This window comes from Arachis hypogaea, chromosome 16, assembly GCF_003086295.3.
Source record: "Arachis hypogaea cultivar Tifrunner chromosome 16, arahy.Tifrunner.gnm2.J5K5, whole genome shotgun sequence".
In the NCBI taxonomy this organism is placed as follows: domain Eukaryota; kingdom Viridiplantae; phylum Streptophyta; class Magnoliopsida; order Fabales; family Fabaceae; genus Arachis; species Arachis hypogaea.
Window position 1 is genome coordinate 142,493,529 of NC_092051.1, and position 18,368 is coordinate 142,511,896.

Genomic DNA, 18,368 nt, shown 5'->3' on the forward strand with positions numbered 1-18,368 from the left:
TATACTTGTAAACTTTTTTTGAGAGTATCTTTTAGAAAATACTTTTCGTGATTTATTCTTCTCAATTTTATTTCAACTTTGGTAAGAATTGTGAGGGAAAAAAGGTATTGTTGGCCTGCAAACTATAAACAATTATTCGTGGAATAAGAATATATGGTCAGTTTGGATGTCAACCAAGAGTCCCGTATTGTTTTTCTCCATTTATCCTAGTTATTATACTATGTCATGATACCACTCATTCCAGAAGCTGATGGGAAAAGATAATACCAATAGTTATATTTCTAATATTCCCTAAACTTCCATTATACACATTATATAAATATTCTATTGGCTCCCTATACTTTCCCTTGTAAATTAAGTTGGTCCAATAATCCATTAGCCATGTACACAACTCTTACTTCATCCTAACCTCTCCTATTACAGTCACTATTTTCTAGTTATTTTATGCTTGACTGATTCTGATGTAGTTTTGTGGTATTGCAGAGAGAGGTCTATTAATGCTTATTAGAAGACCTTCACATCGAGTATGGACAAATTAATAATAAAAAAATCACCATCACTTATATAAAGACGGTAAAAATAATTTTTGTTAAGTTATTTATTTATTTGACTACAGTTAAAAAACATAAGTTAATAATAAAAATATAAATTATAAAAAAAATAAATTAACAAATAAATTAAAAGATTTAGTAAAAATATAATTAAATTATTTAAACTAATAGACTAAAAATTAATGATTCTAACTAATATTAATTCAAATGATAATTTTTAAAATTAATACAAAATATTTTTTTTTTCAAAGTCTCAGTTTTACAATAAATTTTATTCAAATAACACTGAATTTCATGTTTTCAACTTGTGATTTGTACTATTTCAATATAGTTTCCTAAATAAGATAGCAATTTTTTCGTAAGAAAAACAAAAGCATAACCATTTTTTTTCGTTTATAGCTGATCATAATACCCTCTTTGAAAAAGAAATCTAAGCTAATACTTTGTGATGAATTCCAAAATTTAGAGTAAATACAATTTCTGCAACATTGATTCTAATTCATACTCTACTTGCTTAAATAAATATGAGAATTAGAACCTTCAAGTAATTCTTATTTTTCAGTATTTCGTATCGAAGGGAAAAAGATTAAATTATCAATAGAATTACTCTTAATTCTCACTTCTCTAACCACAATGTATAGGATCAGAGCATAATTTCAAGTATAGAAAGATACTTAAAAGAACCGAAATGATAAACAAAATGATAATGCATGAGTAAAAAGGTCAACTATAATTTTCTATCATTTCACCTCTACAAGTAAAATATAATTTTTTCTAAAAGTATTCACTTTAGGTTCTTTTGCTGATGAATTAAATACCCCACAAGAAAGAAAACTAAAATAAGAGGAACTATATTGAACAAAGGCAAACATTAATTTGGATGTAACTAGTTTCATTACTACAAGAGAGTATGGATGGTCGAAACTCTTAAAGTTCTATTTGCTAATTAATTATCTCAACACAAAACTAATTGAAAAATTACACGCACGACTGTGTAAAATATTTTATACTATCGATGCATCAAAATTAAACTCATATATATATAGGTAAAAGTAAAATATTCTGGTCTTAAAGCTGGAAATAAGAGGGACAAACACAACTTTTTATATTGTTTCCATCCCCCTGGTTCTACGGTTCTAGTATATCTATACTTTTGTCTAGAAACATTTATTAAGCACAAACTCATCATGGCCATAAGTTAGTGACAGAGCTTACAGCATCGCTTATGACTGCATTATAATCACTATAGTTGTTATTATTATTATTATTATTAGTTATGTCCAAGTTTCTGGCAAGTCCTCCAAGATGGGCTGAGTTTTGTCCATCAACACTAGTGATGCAGCTTCCATATGAGGAGTCATTTCCATGGACAGTAATCGTTGGCGAAACATGTGCCACGCGCCGCAAATTATTATTGTTGGTGTTCATCTGACCCCGCTGATTCTGGATTAGCTGGTTGTTCAGATTAGTGAAAGAGCTTCGAGCAACCATGTCCTCCGCTAATTTCACCTAAAATGTATACGTAGAAAATTAATTATGTTAGGTGTATATTAAAATTAAATATTATTAAAAAATATATATTAAAAATAAATTAAATTATATATATTTATAAATATATAATAAATTATTTTAATGATTACTTTTAAAATACAAATAATAATTTTGTATATAGATAACTAAGTACTTAAAATTTCTTATTTTAAATTAAATGAATGATTTGCCAATAATGAATGATTTGCCAATGCAAGAGCTGCACTTATATATGCATGCATCCTACGTGTCAAAATTAAAGTTCATTAATAATGGTGCCGCTAAAACCTTACTAAACAGGAATTATTCATCATTTTGTGTTTATTCTCTACTTTATATCATTACTGTAAAAGTTAATAGTCAAATTAGTTCATAAAAAATAAAATATTTTTTAAATTTATTTTTAATTAAATTAATTTTTTAAAATTTATGAATTAATAATATTAGTCTTTTATGACTTCATTAATAAATTAATCTTTTAAAGATTATAAATTAATAATATTTCTATTAATAATAACGCAGTATCCAAATATATTTATGAAAATTGATCCATTTAATTCTTAAGTTATACTAGAAATATAGTTTATGTAATTAAAGAAAATTAAATATTTTTTTTATAAATATATTTAGTTAATGTCTAATTAGATATGTGAAGTATTATGTATATTATCAATTAACGTTTTATATTATCAATAATTGATAAAAATTATTACTGGAACCGCTCAAAAACAAATATGATTAATTTGTAATTTTTAAAGAACTAATTTAATTAAACAAATTTTTTAAAGATAAATTTAAAAAATGATAAATCTTTCGAGAACTAATTTAACTATTAACCCAAATGATGATGGACATGATCCCCACACACATAGAGAGATAAGAACCTGATGATATATACCTTAGCTCTCAGAGCTTCAACATCTGATTTAAGAACTCGGTTATTTGTATCAGCATCACGAAAATGTTGGCTAGCATCTGTAAGCTGTTTGTACAGGGTTGCATTTTCCAGCCTCAGCTGTTCAACCTGATCACATAAACAAATTTCAAAATTATCATAATCTAAAATTATTTTTAATGGTAAAGTCAACGTTAATAATTAATAAATAATGAGTAAACTATACTCAGAAATTAAAATCACACAATATTTGTGGGGCTCATATATGCCCCAGCAACCAACTAATATATGAATCCAACATATTCTATTTTTAAAAGTGAAGATTTATATGCAGTTGGCTTCAATTAGTTGAAAATCATTAAACGATACCGTTTCTATAAACAAGTTATGTTTAATTACCTGAGACTCAAGGTCAGTCAAATAAGCTTGCTTCCTTCTTCTAGACCTCCTAGCAGACTCGCGATTAGAAACCTTCCTGAAATTAGAACCATGTAAAGTTGCACCTTATACATTTTTCTAGGTGAAAATTCAGGTGAAATCGACTTCACGTGAAGTTGATATATGAGAGCCGTTAGATGAAAATTTAGTCTGAGTAGAATAAGTAGTGTGATACCTTCTGAGGCGCTTCATATCAATAGGGTTTGTGCTTTCTTCACATGGACCTGCCTCATCATCCTCATCGGACGCCTCACGTGATGAGGAACCGCACGTGGTCCCTCCTTTGCCTTCGCTTCCTCTGCCGCCGTTTGGTTTATTAGCAGACACTGGGCTTCCAACTGCCCATAACTAACTAATCAAAACCATATAATATACATGACTTTGACTATTATAATAATAATATCATTATTACCAGTAGCTGTACCACAAATGGATGATTGAGAATCAATAGTTGAATGGTTGCGAGTCAGGTTCTGAGAGCACACAAGCTGCTGCTGCTGTTGTTGAGTACTATTATTATAATTAATATTGTTATTATTATCTGTCACTCCACTAGTACAGGTCGAAAATGTAGTCACCACCACATCCTGCAAATATATATGTATATTCTTAAATTCAACTAATTAAGTTAAGTGCCTAAATAAGTAATAACCTGATGAAACAAATAAAGCTCTTAGAATTCATCATGGACATACTCAACAATTTTGTAGTCCTATATATTTTAACTACTCACAGATATTTTGGTTAATGACATGCAAAAGGTGCATATTATTAATACGTATATATAAAAGATGAAAAGCTATCAGTCCACTAGCAAAAAGCCTACACAAGGGGCCACTTAGATTTTGGGCATGTGCAGTAATATTATTAATTAGGACCTTATAATAATAAAGAAATCAGTTTAATTAAGCTAACGTGGAAGATTCCATGTCTTTTATCTGTTTGTTACCAGCTTTAGAATTCACTTAAAAATTGCTGCTTTTTTTTTTTTTTTAACTTAATTGATAAGAAAGAGCAGCTAGGAATTTTTTTTTAAGAGAGTGGAAATTCAAGTTAAAACCATCAATAACATGCGAAAGGATTATGTTTACATCCTTTATTATATTACTCGTATTATGATAACAAAAGATGAAATTGGTTATCTGATAAAAAAATTATATTGGATTTCTTCCCCCTTCTTTTTTCCCTCTAGATTGGATCTATGAAATGGATGATGAAAATTTTCAAAGAATTCTAGTATATATAGTGTGGTAAATTTTTTATCATAACACTTTGATACGGTGGAAGTAACAATGATTATGTACGTATTCTTGATGAAAATTCTCTCGTCAAAATATGAATTTGACAACTTTAAAACAACTTTATCATACATATATTTGTTTTAAAAATTAAAACAAACAAATAATTAAGTACTACTTATTATTTTTAGTTGATATGAAAACTATTCCGGCCGGTGGACCATTCTTTATTAGTTTTCAGATATTCTTTATCTCTTAATAATATATCTTTCACTATTCTTTGATAGTTAAGAGATCAACCACATATATATATATATAAAAGTTACGAAAGCAATTATTTTTATAAAATATATATTTATATATAAATATGATAAGTAATTTGATAGTTACTTTTTAATATCTCGATAATATTTTTGTTTAACAATATATTTTAATTAGTATGAAATGATGAAACCTTAATAAGGGAACACAAAAATTTCTATGTAATCTACTTAGAAGACCAACCAAAATTAAACTACAGGGTGAATTGGATTTAAGAAACGAAATTGAAAAGAAAAAAAACCAGTTAGTATATTTTTGCAATTCTTGTGTGACAAAAAGAAACCATCAGTTCAAAAATTTTTCATATTTATTTTTTTAATGAAAAATTTGTTTATGTTTAATTGTTGAACAAATTAAAATATATATTGAACTTCATTACATAAATTTCTATATATCATCAACTCTTAATCTATATACTTAGAGGACATAAAATAAATGAGAGCCATAATTAGACAAAATAAAACATTATAATAAATTTGGCGTGATTTTGAAAAAAAAGAAAAGAAAATAATTTACAACAATTTTCTGAGTAACAATCAATAACTTTGTCCATTAAAAAAATCAACTTTGATAATTTTCTGCTGAGGTGGCCTGTCCTTTATTTCACCACTCAACTTTTTTTTTTAATTTTATCCAATTTTTTTTTTTTAATAAAGAGTAAGTTATTTTCTATGAGATGTATAATAATTATTTAATAAAATGAATTATATCATTATGGTTAACATTAACTTTTAATTTAGCTTAAGTTTTAATAACTAATTAAACTAATTAAATATAGTCAACTTTTTTTTTTAAATTATAAGAGTTACAAAAGATATCTTGTTTTATAATTTTTTAATTTTTTTTTAAAACCATACACATATTAATTAGATCTAACGATACAAAAAAAAAAAACTAAAAAACTAAAAAGAACAAATAAAAAAAATCAAAAGGCCGAATCACAAATTTAAAATAACAACAAAAAGTAGATAAAGTATTAATTGAGTAAGGGTGAATTCCATAATTGTTAATAGAGTTGATATAAAAATTGTGATTTTATAGGAATGAAGTTCATGTAATTTTATTATAATTAATTAGTTTAGTTGTCAAAATTTAAGTTAAATTAAGAATTAATATTAATCATCTTGATGATATAATTTATTTCATCTAATAACTATTAAATTTATCATAGAGAATAATTTACTCTTTATTTAAAAAAAGGTTGAATAAAATTTATTTATTTTTTATTTGTCTTCTAACCAAGTTTGTCCACTTTAATTTTTCGTGCAATTATACCTTGAGTTCAAGATCTGTACTCTAATGAAAATTCATTAATCAACAAAATTATATTTCTAAACCTGATTCTTATTAACTTATTCCAATTAATTAATTAATTAATTTCATTATCCTTGATAATAATTTTCCTACTACCTATTATATATACTTTTCTCATTCATATATAAGTTACAATAAGAACTTGTTACTTCACTTGCAAGGTTCCTAGTTAGTATTAAGTATTAACACCTTTTAAAAGGAAGCATGCCGTGAAGCTTTGTCGAAAGTCCAAAGCAGTCAGAAATTATCCACTACCTTTATTTGTTGTATACTTGTATCACATGAGAAGCTTGTGTTCAATATTTTCACCAACTGATATTTCAACTTAGATGATACAATATTCACCGATCAAAATTCACATGGAGTTGTTTCTATACGAAGTTATTAATTAACAATTATTAAATAATAATTTAATTAAATAGGTTAAATCATCTTCGGCTCACAAAAAATGAATTAATAGAGTCAAAATGGCATGCACTGATTTATGGAGTGGTTGATTAGGTAAATGAAAACCTAGATGCATGAACCAAAATCACAAGAAAACAAACGACTGCCACATCACCGTTTGATGACGTGGCATAAGATGAGCTCCAAATACAACGAACTTTCCATTGTGAGAGAGCTAAGATCCAGAGCGGTTCCTAAAGTGTGAAGTGTGTGAGAGTGAAAGAGCACTAACCGGGTTTCGGAAAGCGGCGGAGGCGGAGGCGGAGGGAACGCCACCGTCACCGCCGCCGCTGCCGATGAACGGATCCGTCATACAAGGTTTCAAGTCGTTGTCGTCGGCGTGTTCCTCGTTCGGTGCCTCCGCCATCCAAGTCTTCATGAATTCTTCGACTTCCAGATCGAGCTCCGTCGGAGCACGGCGGAAGTCACAGTAGTCGCCGGATAATAACGACGGTGCTGACATAACGCCGCAAGATTTGGGGTCCATATAGCCGGAGAGAGGGAAAGAAGCTAAGAAGGGGTGGTGGGAAGAGAAGGGGAAGAAAAGGGAGTAAGAGAAGCAGCTTGATGGGTATAAATAAGAAAATTAATACGTGGCAATGGTGGCTATTGGGATAGAATTTTAATTGAGAAGTGTTACGGACAAGTAACTTTTGTATTTTGTAACCATCAAATAGTTATTAATGATGATTTTAATGGTGTGAGATTTGTGTGAACTTTCATCTAATGGCTTATTTTTCTTTGCTGGTTACATGCTGGCCAAAATTTAATAAAGTTGTTGGTCCCTAAACTTTTCCATTTTAAATAAAGAAGTGTTAGAAAGTCACTAAATTTTATAATTTATATTCATTAATTATTTATTATTAATGTTTTTAGTGGTGTAAAATTATATCTATAGTATAGAATTATTTATTTTTTTTATGATTAAGTATTGGTCAAATTTTAGTAAAAATATTCATTCTTAATTTTTTTTAAATTATAAATAAATAAAAAAATAAAATTGCATGGCACATGACATGAACTTGGCGAAAGCTTTAGACTGTTGAAATCACTGAATTGCCCTTCAGCTGAATAGCATTTGCAAATTGCAACACAAGTGTGATATTTTATCCCATAATGTATTTTTATTTTATTTTAAAAACATATGATAAGAAATTACACTTAATTTTTTTAATTTTTATCCCTATTTTTATTTTTTTTATGTATTTAGCTATATACTTTTTATATAAATATAAAAAATCAGTTATTAATTAGTTATTATATAAGAATACATATTTATTATTGTTAAAATGTTTAATTATTCTACTATAATAAATTTAATTATTATAATTATCAACTTTGTTAAAAAATATATGAAATAATATATATAACGAATACAAATATATAATAACTAATTCAATTGTTATTTTTTATTTATAAAATATTTTTGCTTTTTGTTATTTATTTATCATTGTTATTATTTATTAATCTATCTTAATACGATAATAATGTGCCAAAAAGAAAATGTGACGAGTTTCTTCATTTTTATCGGTGAATGATCACACTTGAGCTTCTTCCAGCTAATCTATTACTTCAGCAATTGTCTATTATTATTATTATTATTATTATTATTATTATTATTATTATTATTATTTATTTGAAATGTTACGGATGAACTATGAAGTTATTAGTAATTGGCGTGGTCAAATTGAGTTCCAGTAGCGTATAAGTGCTTGCGCCAACTTTAATCACTGGAAAACTTTGATGATAAATACTTAAATAGCATGTTAAAAGCCATGCAATCTAAAGCCACTACCCCTATTAATAAGATCTAATCCAAAATAAAGGGAACTGAAGACAATGGGAAAAAAATCGGTCCTTCCTCTATTTGCTGCACCCAAAAATAAATTAATATTTTTATATACGTGCGTGTAGAAGTATCTAGATGATGAGAGCTCAACTTTTGCATACCACAATCCTAAAAGTTTTATTTATCATGGTCGATAATATAAGTCTTTTTTTTTTTTAAAAAATAATAAAAAGAGGAAGATGAGAGTTGAATATACACCTTTGGATTAGCGTTTGGTAGAGAGATAAAGATAAAAAGAAAGACTGAGACCGAGAGATAGAGATTAAGAAACAGAGATTGAAATAAATTTCAGTATTCTGTTTAGTGTAAAGTAGGAGACAAAAATTGAAACAAGAATGAAATTCTAATTTAATTTGTACAAAGGATCAAATTAGAATTAACTAATTGAAATGAAGGTATTTTAGGTATAAAATGTTATTAAAATTTTAGTCTCCATCTCTAAAAATTTTAATGTTCTGTGTCACCATTTTTTGGAGGTACTGAAATACTGAAATTTTGGAGACAGAGACAAAAATTTTAGCATTGAACCAACAAACATAATATTGAGTCTCAATTTCTCAATCTCTGTCTCAGTACCTCAAAACAAACGCTACCTAAAATTTGATCACCGACATGTAGACTAAACTGCTACTAAAGATTTAATAGTAATAAAAAATTAAGATAATTTACATTAAATAATTATTGTCTCTTTAGGATTAGTTGAAAAAAATGGATAAAATTATCATCAACAACGTGACTAAACCCTAAACAAATAATAAAATAACAATTTAAATTTAAATCTCAATACCTATTCCAATGCTGTGTGGCAAAAGCATTATTAACTATAAAATTAATTTTGATGCACTATTAATATAAAGTTGTATTATATGTATATTAAATTACATAATAAAATATAAATAAAAAAATTATTTTTTATATTAATTACATAAAATGATTATCCAAAAAAATAAAAATAATTGTATAATTATATAAAACGTTTTACATTATCAGTGTACTAAAATTAAACCCTATAAACTATATGGTAATCAAGACCTGAATCATGAAAAATGAAAGACCAGAAAGTGAAAGCATACGTGGTAAAGCAACATACAAAGAGTACAAATCTCTGAAAGCGTTGTGCCTCTAAAATTTAGCAGCCTGCCAATGAGATGATGTGGTCCAAAAAATTGAATTCCAAACCCAACAAAGCCAAGCAGATAGATTAACAATCTTTATTTTACTTTTGGAAAAGCATTAAAGGATGTGGCTTATGCATATCAATAATGAAATAATGCATGCATGAAAGGCAAATAGCACACACACGATGCAACTAAAGTGTTTGGAGCAATAACAATAATAACTAAAATTTTAATTAAAAAAATAATGGGTTTTCTTAGTGTGTAAGTTCTTATATGTTCAAGTATTGGAGTTTGATTGGGACAAGCACCGACCCCAAAACTAAAGTTGGTAACGTAATTACATGCTTTATGGGTCAGGCCTCTGGCTCTATGAGAGTTTAAAGGTGACTAGCAAATAAAGCTTTTTTTTTTTCAATTTATTATATTATTTGTTTATTCTGAGTTAACCTTTTTGCTGTTATTATCATCACGCAATACCTAACTTTTCAAAAAATTAAAATACCCAGTTAGCTTCCACGTTAAACCACCATGAAATAGTTTATGCAATCGTGTCTTTATTGTTTAATCTGGTGGTAGTGGTGGTGGGGTAATGTAAGTCATGGGGCGAAGTTTGGCTACTATATCTAGCACAATTTTATTTTACTTTTATCTTTAGCTTAAGTTTCAAGAATTTAATTTTGATACACTATTATTATAAAATTATTTTATACTTGTATTTAATTACATAATGTCACATTAACAAAAATAATTATCTTTTATATTGACTGTAAATAATCATTTAAAAAAATAGTTATAATTACATAATTATATAAAATATTTTATACAAAATTAAACTCAAATTTCAATATCCATATGTTATCAACTTTATGGGAAATGTGGTTTTGATTTCTTATTTGTCTAGTAATCATCCAGAAAATTGAATCATTAAACAAAAAATAAAATTAAGTTTTAAAGAATGAGTTAAATCTTAATTTGGTTCTTAAAATTTAGCCCGATATTCAAAATGACTCTCATAATTTTGTTGGTCCCAATTATAATTCCAAATTTGTAATCGTAGCTCTAGCTTGTCCCTGCGATTATTTCCGTCACCGAAATACTGATTTGGCGCAATTGTATGATATGGTAGACACTACTTAAACGAGAGTGCATTGGTTTTGTGTCCAAACCGGATTTTCTTGATGTTTTGTAATTTATGATCGTTCGTAGTGAAAAGAAAGATAGTTTTAACCCACAAAAAACTAAAACGACGTGATTTACACATGGTTTTAATGCGAAACCAATGTGTCGTCGTTTAAGTAGTGTCCACCGTGTAATACAATTGCGTCAGATTAACATTTCAGTGATGGAGATGATCGCAAGAATAAGTCGGAACTACAATTATAAATTTGGGGGTTCTAATTAGAGTTAATAAAATTGTGAGAATTGTTCTGAATATCGAACTAAATTTCAGAGGTGAAATTGAGATTTATCTCTTCAAAGAATATGTGATTTTAAAATGGTGTCAGCTTTTGGCGGCACTTATTTGTTGGTGGCTAAGGTGGCCAATAGATAAAACCAATCCAGTTATGACATATGTCATGTTTGAACATAGGGGATGAAGTTTTTGACCAGGCTAGCTAAACAAAATTATTGGATCAGTAAACAAGAGTGATTAACAATTCAAATACCTAAGTAAATAATTGAGATGGCATATTAGCAGGTCTCATAATATGGTGAGTTAATTTAGGTGAATGTTATGGTGTCTATAATTTTGTACCTAAATTATTAAAAAAGGTAAATAAATAATATTTAATAAATTTTATATGATTTATTTTTTATTTTAAATATTTTATTTTTTATTTTAAAAAAAAGTTAGATAATTTAAGTACCATAACAAAGACACTATAGAATTCACCGTTAATTTATTTGACAAAAAAAAAAAAAAAACTCATGTCTCTACAAAATAAGTTCAATTTTGTTTTATTTGGATCTGGTATTCGTTGACAATTCATTTCTTCGTTTTTGCCCAATTAAGCCCCAAACAACAAAACTGGCTTTCTGGATATAAAATTACAACATTGTCCTCACAGTAACTTAGCACAAGTTACCACACATTTAACATAACATAAACACTTATTACGGGTTAAATTATAAATTTATAATAGTCTCTTCCAAGTTCCAATCAGCTCAGCAAAGGGTCACACACTATTGAGACATTGTTTGCATTATATGAAAACAAAAACCACCATTTATTCATTCGATAACTTTACTATTAATGGTGTTGCTAATCACCCTTAGTCACGGGATTCCAGGCCACCAGAGAACACCCTTTTAAAATAGGTTATTAAAGTGCAAGAGTTTTCAGCAATACAATATATGAATAAAAAAAAACTGTTATTCAAGAATGTAGCCTTTTAAATTATGTAAGTTAGGTTACGAAAATGTGATGTTATAAAAAAATTTATAAATTAAATGCATTAATTGTCAGATCGTTATTTGTACCGTGCAGGATGAACAATACATATATCCTGTAGCGTTCTATAATTAATTGCACGTGTCGGCATCGTGTTCTATGCTGGCTTCTTATGTTAGAATAGTCTATTACAATTTACAAGTGTTAGATTACCTCTAGAATGTTTTAATACATTCCAACCCATGGATTCCAACCGTGCAAATCAGTGATGGGGCTAATTGTCGGATAATTGTCTTTAGTTATATTGTTTAGCAACGTAGACATCTTGGTCTTGCTCATTACCGGAGCTGATTTTATTTTGCTATATGATTTTGGATATGTAGTGACTTTCGTCAAGATTTATTTTGGTTTTTGAATGTGGTTTTGGGATTACATTTCTACGGATGATGTTCCCTTGTCTATTTTGAACAATTATATGACTAATGACTTCAAATATCTATGGTTAGTTCAAATTTGGGTCATAATTTTCATAGACACTGATGAATCACTACATTAAATTTCATACAAAATTTTTGCATTGAATAGGGGATTGTACTCAACGATGCTTCTTACCACCACCCTTTTTCCCTGGTTTCCCTTTACCTCCTTTCTTGGTCCATTTACTAGACATTCCAGTGTCATGATCTCTTGATGTTGATGGTGCTGAATTTAATAAATGCCTCACATCCAGTATGCCGTTTCTAAAACGACCTTCACTTGATCTCAAACCCCTGTCCTCGGCCTTGTGCTTACCCGCCGATTTTTTACTGCTACCACTATGCTTTCCACCAAATTGTCCAAGAATCAAACGCTGCAAAACGTGGTACAGATAAGATAACAGACTAATAGAGTCTTTACCATGCAAGTCAGACGAAAAGAAGACAATAAAAATAAGAAGGCAGGGGGAGGGGGTTGAAGGGGGAGTTTCTTCCTAACTTATTTTTTGGTTTTTCCCCTCAAAGCAATACACATCTCAGTTCATCCCATGGATAAATACATATTTCAAATGTTGCCCCCTGAACTTTGAAGAATCGGCCAAAACATTTATCCTTTTCGCAAATGCTTTGCAAGCGTGATTTCTTACATTAAAGAGAAGATTTGAAACTCCGCCTATGTTACACTTGCAGTACATAGCCGGTCCCAAGCCCGGATAAAGGAGGAGGGTTGTGTTAGGTCTTCGGCAACCAACATAAAAATATAGCCGAACCCCCATGACAAAGAGAAGATTTGAAACTAGCATTTGTCACAAAAAGTGTCATCTATGTTATTTTAGCAAATTTATATGCTAAATAGGACTATTCCGTAGATATAACTAATGTCGTTTATAATGAGGATAGACAATTTAAATTTTCAAATGAATGTGGGCAAATATAAATCATTTATTACAAAAGAAAAATTTGAAAACAGAAAAGATGTTAGGAGACATAGTTTATTTTTGCCTAATCAAAATGTTTGTAAACATAAATTACCTCTTGAAGCATTTTCTGTTCTCTCTCCTTTTGTTTCTTCAGTGTTGGACGTGCCACACTTAGAGGTAATCTCTGTTTCTTGGGGGGCTAAATAAAGGAAAACAGAAATCCATTAAAGCTTGCATCTTGATTCTTGAGCATGCTGCTGATAATACCATTTGCAATGGTACATGATGTTAAAAAATAGCATCAACAGATAGTCCTCACCTTCCCACCAAGAGAGACGACCTTTTGATTCTCAATCTTTTTACGTTCTTTCCATGTCATATGTGAGTAGCCTAATAAAAAATTGTTAATCATTAGTTATTATAACAAACAAATTCACTACAATAATGGATAGACATGGTGAGAAGGTGAATAAAACCAGTAAAACCTGATAATGATAATCGTATATAGTTTAGCTCACATCTCCAATATGTAAAAACATTGTAAAACTCACTAAAACATGAATAAGGGCTAGAAAGGAACTTGGACAGTAACAAACTTGCCTACATCGAATCATAGTGGGAGGTTACATGGGTTATAAGCAAGAAGGGAATAATGAACTAGACAGGCAGGAGATTGGTTAGACCTATCTTGTTTTTCTCTTCCTACTTTCTTTTAAAGATGAAATTGGTTAGAATTCGGAAGAAAGTAGGCATTTCTTAACTTCTTCGACTATGTGTTTCCTTCATCTACCTATACTCTTTTCAAATTTTCCAGAAATTGAGATTGTTAAAAAGTCTACTTTCTAAGAAGAGATAAAAGGAGGATAAGAGGCACCTTAAAACGTTTATTCCTAGACCAATGGAATGATAAGTTCTAAAGATAATCTCACCAAATCCATGAACTGCCAAAGAAAGTGAAAAGTGAATTGTGTTTGAAACAAAAGACTCTAAACACAACTATGGCACACTAAGTTGCTAGATCATGTTATTATGCCCTATCACAACTATCTACCCAAATAAATTGGCATAATCCATAAAATTCTACTTAGAGCATTTGTTTGCGAAGTATGTATACTGAGGATTAAACTGCATCAGGGGAGAGCAAAGAAATCCAACCTATTTACAAATAATAAATAGTAAGAACAGCCTGACATTGAAGTATATTATAACTGTTGGTAATATTCTTTCTCTCATCTTATTGTTATTCTTTTTTTATCGAAAAAAATTAAACACTAAGGAAAAGATCAAAACACATCAACAAGAGAAATTAGATTTACCAAAAGTTAAAGATAGGAGACAACAGCCAAGAAAAGGGAAAGCTTCAAATGAGAAAGAATACGGGACATACTAAAATTTTCAACTTCTTTCATAATTTTCCTTATGTCCATCTCTTGATCCTGCATATCATTATGTTCACTTGGAGTCCCATGTCTCCCCCCTACCTTCTTATTCTTGTTCATCTTTCCCATCACTGCTTCAGAAATTGAAAGACAAAAATTGATTAGAAAAGTCACAAACAACTGAAAACTTTGAAACATAAATATATTCTAATGTAAATCTTAAAAAATAAAAATACAACATCAACCAAAGCCTCATAATCATAGTTATTAGAACCAAACCGGTAATCGACCGGGTCATACGATCGAGTCATTGGTTCAATTGGTGAGTCACTAGTTCAACCGGTAGACTCGGTCACAATTAAATATAAATATGAAATTATAAACAATAAACTTAAAATTAAAAATTCAAGAACATGTCTTCACAAACACATTAATAATAATCAAGTATCAACTCTTAGACATAACTAATGAAGCAAATATAGATAATAAACTAGACACTAATACAAAAGAATTTTTCAATTTAAATGAACAAGAGAGCAAAACATAACACAATCAGTAAATTAATGATTAACAAACTAATCAAAAACATAAATTCAACTAATTTATAAATCAATCCATCAAATACCATTATACCAATAATCCAATACTGCCTATGTAATAGTCAATACTCAATATTAAATCAACTCTTATTATTACAATTAAAGGTTAAGACTAAGACTAAGAGTCTCTGTACAGAAACTATCTATTCTTACAGCAACAAATTCTTCTGAGTGATGATTTTCGGCAACAAATTCAACTCAGTGATAATTTTCAACAACAAAAAGATTATTTACAGCAACAAATTCAACTCAACAGCAACCATAAATTTAGCTCAATGCAACAACAAATTCAACTCAATACAACAATAAATCTAACTCAATACAGCAACAAAAGATGGTTCAGTCATGATTTACAGCAATAAAATTGACAGGGACAAGGGACAAGGGAAAAGGGAAAAGGGAAAATTGAAAAAGAGAGAAGAGGGGAATGCAGGAACTCACCAGCCACGATGGTCGACGGCGACTCAGCGACGAAACCGGCGAGAAGGAAGTGACGGAGAGGCCCCGGAGCAAGAACACGACGACGACGAGGCGAGGGAAGGCGGAAAGACACAAACCACGAGGAGACACCGGCAACTGTGAGTAGACGACTACTGGAAGGCGTGAAGAGGGCCGGAGAAATTCGCGCTACTGGGATTTCAGTTAGGAATTAGGTTTGTCTTTCAGTACTTTTTTTTTTTTTGACAGAGCCGAACGGGTCATGGGTTTCTCTTTTGGTATGTTTCAGTCTTTTCCTCGCTTTTTTCCCCTCATATCCAAAATGAGTTCAATTTGCTTTTACTCCAAAAAAAAGGGCCCATTATTTTCGATTTAGCTCAGGTTAAGTGGTTAACTGTTCAAGACCCAAAAAAAAAAAAAAGTGGTTAACTGTTCTTTACCTATTTTTCTGCAATTAGATCAAAGAAATTATATTTTTATTCTTAAAATTTGGTTCATCAATTAAATTTTTTTGCCATTCTTTGTGGAATAGTCGACAGTTTTTTTTTAAATGAAATAAAGGTCTAGAGATCAAATTTTGGTCTAATTTTTTAATGTACCTTTTAAATAATTATCTAAATATTCTTACAAAAATATGGATTTCATCCTAATAGTTGTTAGTTTTGATGTCGTGTATAAAATATTTTAGAATTTAGCTAATTTATGTTCTAAAGACATTTGTTAAAATTACAAATTGAAAAGACTTTTATTTAAAATACAAAAAATAAATTTTTAATATATTTATTTTATATTTATTAAAAGATTAAAATTTTTTTATTAATAATAGTCTTACAAGTTAGAATTGTATATATTTTTTGGATAATCAATCACACGATAAATACAAAAGATAATTATTTTTTTTAACTTAGTATTATGTATTTAGATATACTTATAAAATTATTTTTTACTGAAGGTATATTAAAGTTATTTTCTTAATTATTTGAAAAGAGTCGCAAATAATAGTTTTGGTTTCTCAAAACTACCTTATCATATTTCCTTCTTCCTCATAGTCATTAGCATCATTGTTGAGTCTACAACGGAATTTTAACTTCTAATAGATACAAAGTAATATGAAATTGAACACTACTCACAATAATGCACTCGTTATATATTTTGTAAAGAAGAAAAATAATATGAAAAATTTCTTCTAACTAACTCTATAAGATGATGTGAATAAGGATATTGTTATTGTTATTGACTTCAATTACAATTCTATATATATATATAACTTCAACGAATAAGAATAAAATTCTCCTACAAAAACTCCTTACTAAACATTTTGAGTCCTCTCCTATTAAAACTCATTTATTTTACTTCCTAAAATTACTCTTATCCTTTATTTATTCTCACAATTCTCCACATCGATCACAATTTGAAATCTACTCAAATTTTAGACGATCAAAGTATAGTATTTGTATTCCCATGCCTAACATGGAACAACATTGAGCAATTTCAAACAGTGTTGGAACTTGCTTCCTGACACTACTTTAGTCAGCACGTCTGCGGAATTTTTATCTGTGTGTACTTTTACAAGACAAATGTTGCCTTTCTCTATAACATCATGCACGAAGTGATGAATAGGGTAGGGTAGGGGTGGCAACGGGGCGGGTAGGGGCGAGTTTTTGCTCTACCTGACCCCGCCCCGCCGTACAACAATCCGCATAGAACCCGCCCCGCTTCTACCCACGGGTAGTAAAACGTTGAACCCTAACCCGCCCTTACGGGTACCCGCCCCTATAATTATTAAAATCCAATAAATTAAATTAAATTTCAAAATTTATATAACTATCATCACATACATAACATAAATTAAAGTAAAAATTTAAAATATAATACAATATTATTAATCATTTACTAATTATTTTACATATATTATACATATTATATATTAAAATTATATATTATATATATAGCGGGGCGGATAGGGGCGGGTATTACCTAAACCCGACCCTGCCCCGCCCCTCCTAAGAACCCGCCCCAGTGCGGGGCGGGTAATTACCCTCCCCGAGCGGGTAGGGGCGGGATGGGTACCCGCGGGTTCGGGTGGTATTGCCATCCCTAATGATGAACCTGATTTTTAGCCAAATGAATTGCACTTTGTCTATCACAACTCAGATTCACACAATCTTGTTGAAATCCCAAATCATCTAGAAGACTCCTTAGCCACAATGCTTCTTTCACCCCTTCTGCTACTGCCATGTACTCAGCCTCTATAGTAGATAGTGCCACTGTAGCTTGTAACATCGATCGCCAACTAACTGGAGCACCTTGTATTTTATATACATAATCGATCGTAGAACGTCTTCTGTCTAGATCACTAGCATAATCAGAATCAACAAAGTCACTGATTTGACATGATTTTCCACTAAAGCATAAACCTATGTCAATGGTACCCTTCAAGTACTTTAATATCCACTTGACTGT

General features: G+C 29.6%; 2 protein-coding genes across 3 annotated transcripts; both read right to left on the reverse strand.

The window, feature by feature from the left end:
* Positions 1–1,567: 1,567 nt before the first annotated feature.
* LOC112755449 (basic leucine zipper 9) lies at positions 1,568–7,455 on the reverse strand. 2 transcript variants are annotated; one of them, XM_025803548.3, is made up of 6 exons: positions 6,967–7,455; positions 3,839–4,001; positions 3,590–3,752; positions 3,376–3,451; positions 2,980–3,105; positions 1,568–2,060 (listed from the first exon to the last, which is right to left on the reverse strand). In XM_025803548.3, exons 1-6 carry the CDS (start codon positions 7,219–7,221, stop codon positions 1,737–1,739), a joined length of 1,107 nt encoding a protein of 368 aa, XP_025659333.1. In that variant the 5' UTR covers positions 7,222–7,455; the 3' UTR covers positions 1,568–1,736. The 2 variants fall into 2 exon arrangements, with proteins under 2 accessions (XP_025659333.1, XP_025659332.1); XM_025803547.3 differs by having other exon boundaries at positions 3,827–4,001.
* Positions 7,456–12,595: 5,140 nt separating this feature from the next.
* Positions 12,596–16,192, reverse strand: LOC112755450 (uncharacterized). The gene is made up of 5 exons (XM_025803549.2): positions 15,909–16,192; positions 14,877–14,999; positions 13,809–13,879; positions 13,602–13,688; positions 12,596–12,943 (listed from the first exon to the last, which is right to left on the reverse strand). Exons 2-5 carry the CDS (start codon positions 14,995–14,997, stop codon positions 12,689–12,691), a joined length of 534 nt encoding a protein of 177 aa, XP_025659334.1. The 5' UTR covers positions 14,998–14,999; positions 15,909–16,192; the 3' UTR covers positions 12,596–12,688.
* Between the last annotated feature and the right edge of the window lie 2,176 nt (positions 16,193–18,368).

What these genes read in the sequence shown, in the direction of transcription:
- LOC112755450 (XM_025803549.2), bottom strand. Translation starts at nt 14,997, where the DNA reads ATGGGAAAGATGAACAAGAATAAGAAGGTAGGGGGGAGACATGGGACT. An exon ending in TCGTCTCTCTTGGTGGGAAG is followed by an intron (nt 13,689 to 13,808) that starts GTGAGGACTATC and finishes TCCTTTATTTAG; the next exon opens with CCCCCCAAGAAACAGAGATT. An exon ending in AACAGAAAATGCTTCAAGAG is followed by an intron (nt 12,944 to 13,601) that starts GTAATTTATGTT and finishes CACGTTTTGCAG; the next exon opens with CGTTTGATTCTTGGACAATT.
- LOC112755449 (XM_025803547.3), bottom strand. Translation starts at nt 7,221, where the DNA reads ATGGACCCCAAATCTTGCGGCGTTATGTCAGCACCGTCGTTATTATCC. An exon ending in GATATGAAGCGCCTCAGAAG is followed by an intron (nt 3,452 to 3,589) that starts GTATCACACTAC and finishes TTCTAATTTCAG; the next exon opens with GAAGGTTTCTAATCGCGAGT. An exon ending in TGACTGACCTTGAGTCTCAG is followed by an intron (nt 3,106 to 3,375) that starts GTAATTAAACAT and finishes TTATGTGATCAG; the next exon opens with GTTGAACAGCTGAGGCTGGA.